The sequence below is a fragment of the Megascapheus bottae genome, chromosome 18, assembly GCF_031878675.1.
Source record: "Megascapheus bottae isolate mThoBot1 chromosome 18, mThoBot2.hap1, whole genome shotgun sequence".
NCBI lineage: Eukaryota > Metazoa > Chordata > Mammalia > Rodentia > Geomyidae > Megascapheus > Megascapheus bottae.
In genome coordinates, this window is record NC_143526.1 from 28,798,579 (window position 1) to 28,805,864 (window position 7,286).

Sequence of the window (7,286 nt, forward strand, 5' to 3'; positions counted from 1 at the left end):
AAGATTTCTTTAATCGCTCCCACTTCCAGGGACCCGGATCCCGGTTCTGGGATTCTAAGCACGGGAACGGCAACATTTCTTCGGTACTTGAGAAAGAGGAGTGTGAAAGAGCACCCGCTTTCAACTTTGGCCCTAATATCTGGAGATCAGAGAGGCAATCAATCTTCCAAGAGGATCTGGAAAGCTTGGCTCCTGCGCGATGCAGACCCCAGCCACTTCTTCCACCAAGCCTCTGTAAAATGGAAGCTAGAGAGGTCAGAAAGCGAACAAGAGAAAAATATGTGGCTGAGGTCTTTTCCTTATCGGCCAAATTGCTTTAGCCTCCGTGCCTCCCTATTACCACAGAGCCTCAGGCTGCTCTCGCCTCCATAGCCCGGTGTCCTCCCACCCTGTGGGTTCTGCAGACTCGCTGGCACTTGAGGGTGCACCAGTTGGGCAGGGGGTGGGGCCCAGGAGCACGCGAGGCCACGCCCTCCGGCCTCTCATTGGCTGCGTTTGAACGTTCTGAGCCCGCCCTCGGGAGGGGGGGGGCGGCATCCTTATAAAAGTGCTGCCGGGGCGCTGGACTCTCGCCTGGTAGCACAGTCTTCCCAACTCTCTCCTCTCTCCCCACGCGCCCAAGGGCCGCCGCCGCCACCTCCGTCTTCCCTCCAAGCCCGGTCTCCTCCAGGATCATGAAGGTCGCCAGTGGTAGCACCGCATCCGCCGCGGGCCCAAGCTGCGCGCTGAAAGCCGGCAAGACGGCGGGAGGCGCGGGCGAGGTGGTGCGCTGCCTGTCGGAGCAGAGCGTGGCCATCTCGCGGTGCGCGGGGGGCGCCGGGGCGCGCCTGCCCGCCCTGCTGGACGAGCAGCAGGTAAACGTGCTGCTCTACGACATGAACGGCTGCTACTCGCGCCTCAAGGAGCTGGTGCCCACCCTGCCCCAGAACCGCAAAGTGAGCAAAGTCGAGATCCTCCAGCACGTCATCGACTACATCAGGGACCTACAGTTGGAGCTGAACTCCGAATCCGAAGCTGGGACCCCCGGGGGCCGGGGGCTCCCCGTCCGCGCTCCGCTTACTACCCTCAATGGCGAGATCGGTGCCCTGGCGGCCGAGGTGTGTTCCACGTTGAAGTGCTATCGCTGGGGAAACTGAAGCCAGGAGCGGGGGAGGAGAAGGGGGAGTTTTTGTGCCCTGTGCCCGTGGTGGGCGGTCGATTCCCTAAAGAGGACTCTCGGAGCACGGAGAGTGCGTGTCCCCCCCATTGTGTCTCCTGGACAAGGGGCGGGGAGTCGCCTGTTCCCCTTTCTTGTCTCCTCCAGGATCTGCAGGACTCAACTCTCTCCTCTCTTTCACAGGCGTGTGTTCCGGCGGACGATCGCATCTTGTGTCGCTGAAGCTCCGCTCTCGGGGACAGTTGGACCCCAGCCCTCCAGGAGCCCAGAGGAATGCTCTCCGTCCTCCCTAATCGCTGAGCGGGAGTCTGCGGGGAAACAAGACGCCTCGGTGGCCATTGCCTGTGGCGGATTCGGACCCAGGGTTGGGGATCATAGTGGAGGACAGGCCTACTCCTCTTCATACCTACCATCTCTCAGACTTGGGGGCGGGGGAGTACCGCTACCTCCCCCCCCCCCGTGTGTTTCTATTTTTTGAAAAGCATTTTAAAAAATGGTCACGTTTGGTGCTTCTCAGATTTCTGAGAAAATTGCTTTGTATTGTATATTACAATGATCATGGACTGAGCATATTGTTTTACAATAGTTCTGGGGGGGTGGCTTTTTGTTGTTATTAAACAAATAATTTAGTGGAAAAGTTGCCGTGACTTCTTGAGTGGAGGGGGAGGGAGGAGCTGGGGTTGACCTCTGACCTCTGACCTCCTCCTGGGAGGAGGTGCAATGGACAGCCACATCTGGACTGTCGATCTTACAGACCTGAAAGAGTGTTTCCGGTGTCTTTAATGTCTATGATTTCCTCACCATCCTTGGCCATTTCCTTACCTCCCTAGTGTCATAAAATTAATCCTCTAGACCCTGGGCTTCTCTCAAAGTGATCCCTGGCCATCTGGGTCACCTGGGAGGTTGTTAAATGCAGATGAACCTGCCAGGGCCCCCCCTCTGGGTTTACATTGAACCACACCACTGGGACATCTGCCACTAGAGCCATGGTGGGGGGAACTGAGGTCCAGGAGAGGGGGTGTTTATTTTGACTTGCTTACTAAAGAGTCCTATCTTGTTTGAACCCAGGCTTCTCTGATACCCTCTTTGCTACTAGGAGATATCTCCCCCTAGCTAGCTGGGCACCTCCCCTTGAATGCCAATAGGCTGCCCTGGGGCTCCTGGCGGGTCCAAGTGGGTGATCAACTTGGCAGGGCCAGACTGTGCACAGCTGCTGGGCCACCTGCTTTGGCTCTGGATTCTGCCCCCTCACCCTAGCCTGACTGCCAGTACAGTTCAAACCACGGTCTCCCTGGGGCTACTGTGTGGGTTCTGAAGAGGAGTGGGCGAGTTCTGTCCCCAGCTCCTGAGCAGGAAAAAGGTCCTTGGCAGGGGCCTGTCTGTCTACCTGGCCATGTGAACTCGTGCTTAAAAGGAGTGCATAGGTGCCCAGACTTGTTTGTGGGAGTAAATGGAGCCCTCACCACCATGGCTGGGCCATCTGCACAGGCCTGCTGTGTGAATAAGGTCATGCTTAGAGGTGAATGCCGCAGAACATGTGTGCATGTGTGTTGTCCTGCAGATAAGTGTGCAACCTCCTGCATTATAGGTGTGTCTGTCCAGATGTATGGTGAGCATCTGCGTCAGTCTGAGTTAGTGGATTTGTTGGCGGGGTGAGGTTGAGATGGGTCACCGGGCCATGCTGGGTTTCTGTATGTGCAGATGTTCTGCAGATTTGGTATTGCTGGGGCACTGCAGGCAGGCAAGGGAGCTGTGTTTGGGCAAACTCTTCTTCAAATTTTAACTACCAACTTCCTGGGTAATTGTTTGACTTTGAGGACACCAACCTTCAAATGTCCCTGCCAGGGGAACTTCCCTGATAATACACTTGGAGAGAGAGCCCCAGGAAGGGCTAAGAATGTACAACTGTTGATATAGTTACTCAAGAAACAATAACTAGCACCTATAACCAGAATCCTGATATGCACAGAGGATTTCATGGATTCCAGTGAGGCTGAAGGCTGAGCTCAGGGCCTGAGCACTGTCCTTAGGCTTTCCTCAAGGTTAGTGCTGCACCACTTGAGCCATAGAACCAGATCTATGTATGTGGTACCAAGGAATCGAACCCTGGTCTTCATGCATGCTAGGCAAGCACTCTACTGCGAGGTCAAACTCCAGGCCCATGGATCCAGTTTTACAGCAGTGACAAAGCCCAGTGAGGATTCGCAGAACAATAAGATTTATTGATCACCAGCATTAGGTACCTTGCTGTTAGCAACATAACTATTTGTAGGTAATTCCTTTGCACCGCCCTGCCTACCTAGCTGCTGTTTTTGCCCAGCCGCAGAAGTGTCCAGAATAGATGAAATCTAGCAAAGGGCTTTACAGCACAGTGCCCTGGCACATACTGTTTGATGATTATAAATGATTATTAATAGTAGCCTGTGTGTCCTTGGAGTGTCCTCGGAGGCACACGTGTGCACCCACTCCCTCCCACGTGCGCCCCCCTCCCGCGCAAGCCCACCCACGGGGACGGGGGCGTGTCCCCGCCGTGCTCACTCCTACTCGGCTGGGCCGGCTTCCAGGGGAGGAAGGGGCTGCGGCGGGGCCTTGGCCACCTCCCCCGCCATTCAGGCACACTCTGGATTCCACGTTTCCCTCTCTTCCCCTTTGGCCCCAGCCCAGCCCATCTGGAGGCCGGCTCGGCGGCGGCCTGGGAGCGTTTCCATCAGCTGGGCCCGAGGAATGCGGAGCTATTTAACCTGAGCATCCCCAGGTGTACGGAGGCGCCTGGCTGTCTGGGGCCCGCCGTCTTTGGCACGGCCGCGCTAGACAAACAGCGCGCCGCCCCCGCCCTGCCCCTCCGCCCGCAGCTGCAGCCGGGCCTGGGAACAGGCGGGCGCCGGCGGCTTGCATAAGAGGCTCGAGGGCCTGGCTGTGTGGAAGGAGGGGGACAGAGGCCGCTGCTGGGGTGTGTGTGTGTGTGTGTGTGTGCACACAAAACCCTGCTGCTTTGGAAATCATTAACTCCTTAACCCCCTCCTGGACAGGACATGACTAGGAGCTGGGGTGGAGGGGAAAATTCTGAATTTCCCTAGGCCCTGCACCCACAGTTATTTCTGTTTTATTTTGCAAATAGAGGCTTGGCTGACTGGTTAAAGGGCTTGCCCTGTAAACACTGAGCTGTCTATCCCAACAAACAACAACAAAACACTTCTTCCAGATCATTTATTGTCTGCTAAGAACAACTTTAAGCTCTTTAACCCATCTACCCCAAACTAGGGCTCATACCTGTAATCCTAGCTATTCAGAAGGGTAAGAACTGACAATGGAGGGTATAAAAATCCAAAAGAACTCATCTCTGATCAACCACCAAAAAGCTGGAAGTAGTGGTGTGACCCAAATGGTTGCATGTCAGCTAAGTAAGGGACAGCACTCTGATCTGGGGTTCAAGCTCCAGGACTGCCACCCCCCCACATGTATGCACACATGGGTACATACATACATACATACATACATACATACATACATACATACATACATTACATATATGCATGTGTGGGCATATCTACATCTCCCCCAAACATCAATATAGCCAGCATTATGTGTTATTAATAGGCTAACTCTACAGTCCATCCCCTCCTGAAGGTAAAGAAAGGAGGGAAGGATAGGCAGGTGCTCTATCACTAAATTAGATTCCCAAGCCCTTGTTTTTCAGATTTGGGTTTTGTTTGTTTGTAGATCATGGGGCTTGAAATCTGGGCCTGGGTGATCCCCCGGAGCTTTTCAACTCAAGGCTACCACTCTACCTCTACCCCTGAGCCACAGCCCCACTTCCTGTTTTCTAGTGATTAATGGAGATTAGAATCTCAGTCTTTTTTTTTTTTTGCCAGTCCTGGGCTTGAGCTCAGGGCCTGAGCACTGTCCTTGGACTTTCTCAAGGCTAGAGCTCTACCATTTCAGCTTCAGCACCACTTCTGGCTTTTTTCTATGTATGTGGTACCGAGGAATCAAATGTGGGTCTCCGTGCATGCTAGATAAGCATTCTACCAATAGGTCAAACTCTCAGTCTATGATCTCACACTCTTTAGTGCCCCAGCTGGCTTTGAACTGAACCATGATGTTCAGATCTCAGTCTCCTGAGTAGCTAGGATTACAGATGTGAGCCACCACACCCAGCTTGTTCTTATTTTTGTTTTTGCCAGTCCTGGCTTGAACACAGGGCCTGACCACTGTCCTTGAGCTCTCTCAAGGCTAAACCTCTGCCACTTCGAGTTACAGAACCACTTCCAGCTTTTTTCTATGTATGTGGTAGTGAAGAATTGAACCCAGGTCTTCGTGCATGCTGGGCAAGCACTCTACCACTAGGCCAAACTCCTGGTCCCCCAAGCCCTTGTTTATATTTGGTCTCTTTCTTGTTTTTTTTTTTTTTTTTTTTTTTGCCAGTCCTGGGCTTGAGCTCAGGGCCTGAGCACTGTCCTTGGACTTTCTCAAGGCTAGAGCTCTACCACTTGAGCCTCAGCACCACTTCCGGCTTTTTTCTACATGTGGTACCGAGGAATCGTACCTGGGTCTTCATGCATGCTAGGCAAGCACTTTAACCACTAGGCCAAACTCCCGGCCCCCTCTTTCTTGGTTTTGAAGACAAGGTTTCACTTGTTGCCAATGACTCATGCCTGTAATCCTGGCTAGGCAGAAGGCTGGATCTGAAAATCATAGTTCAAAACCAACCTGGGAAGAAAAATCTGTAGGCTTCTTATTGCCAAATAATTACCAAAAAAAAAAAAAAAAAAAAGCACTAGAAGCGGATTTGTGGCTCAAGAGGTAGAGTTTTGCTGGTCTTGAGCAAAAGAAGCTCAGGGTAGCACCCAGGCTGTAAGTTCAAGGCCCAAGACCTTGAACTTGAGTTCAAGCCTCAGGACTGGCACACACACACACACACACACACACACACACACACAGGATCTCATTTTGTAGCCCAGCTTGGTCTTGAACTGAAATCCTTCTGCCTTTGCTTCCCAAGTGGTAAGAAATATAGCCTGTTAAACCACTTACCAGCACATCTGGCTTCGGGCTAACACTATCCAGACAAGGAGCTGCAGGACGTGGGTCTCAGGGATCTGTAGATGACATGCAGGGACTTGGTGGGCCCTGTGTTCCTAGCTCCCGGTGACTGAAGCCAGAGGCCTGCTTCAACTTTTGCGGTTAGCTTGGGGCAACATAGAAATGACTTGAAAGTTTAGCCAGGTATCCAGCGATTCATGCCTGGAAGTCCTAAGATACTCAGGAGGCCGAGATTTGATGATTGCAGTTCCAAGCCAGACTGGGAAAAGTTCATGAGATGAGATTCTTATCTCTAACTAACCACATACACACAGAAGTAGAGCTGTGTGTGGCTCGGGTGGTAGAGCCCTAGACTTGAGCAAAAGAGCTCAAGGACAGTGCTCGAGCCCAGAGTTGAAGCCCCATTGTCAACACACACACACACACACACACACACACACACACACACACAGAAAGAGAAAGAAAGAAGTAAGTGGGGGAGAGTAGGGCAGAGAGAGGAAGAAGAAGGAGGAGGAAGAGGAGGGGAGGAAAAGGTAAAGAAAGGAGGGAAGGAAGGAAGGAGAAAAGAAGGAAAGAAAAAGGAAGGAAGTTAGTTTAGCAATCCTTGCTGGTGCATGTAGATATTGGTATCAAGCAGCCCTGCCAGGTGTGGGGAGCCCTGCGGCTCCCACATTTCAAATGAAAAAGGATTCAGAGAGGTGAGGTGAGCAGCCCAAGGCTAGGCTGGGATTTTTTTTTTGCCAGTCCTGGGCCTTGAACTCAGGACCTGAGCACTGTCCTTGGACTTTCTCAAGGCTAGAGCTCTACCGCTTGAGCCACAGCACCACTTCTAGCTTCTTTTCTACGTATGTGGTACCAAGGAATCGAACCCCTGTCTTCGTACATGCTAGGCAAGCACTTTACCTTTAGGCCAAGCTCCTGGCCCTAGGCTCGGATTGTGACATACAGGATTTCAAGCCAAACCAAGCCAGATTTATGAGAAGCCTTGTGTTCCCACTAACACCTCCAACTTAGGTTTTCATTTGAGTTCCAACTGAAATTGTGTTTTAAAGCCTGAATAACTTCAAGATTAGGTAGGTAGGTAGGT

General features: G+C 52.4%; 1 protein-coding gene across 1 annotated transcript; it reads left to right on the top strand.

Moving 5' to 3' along the window:
• Positions 1-559: 559 nt before the first annotated feature.
• On the top strand, positions 560-1,787 carry Id1 (inhibitor of DNA binding 1). Its single transcript, XM_090352821.1, has 2 exons — positions 560-1,097; positions 1,340-1,787. Exons 1-2 carry the CDS (start codon positions 675-677, stop codon positions 1,376-1,378), a joined length of 462 nt encoding a protein of 153 aa, XP_090208947.1. The 5' UTR covers positions 560-674; the 3' UTR covers positions 1,379-1,787.
• The last annotated feature ends 5,499 nt before the right edge of the window (positions 1,788-7,286 follow it).

Coding starts and splice junctions, on each gene's coding strand:
- Id1 (XM_090352821.1), top strand. CDS start 675: ATGAAGGTCGCCAGTGGTAGCACCGCATCCGCCGCGGGCCCAAGCTGC. Junction 1,098..1,339: donor TCGGTGCCCTGGCGGCCGAG/GTGTGTTCCACG, acceptor TCTCTTTCACAG/GCGTGTGTTCCGGCGGACGA.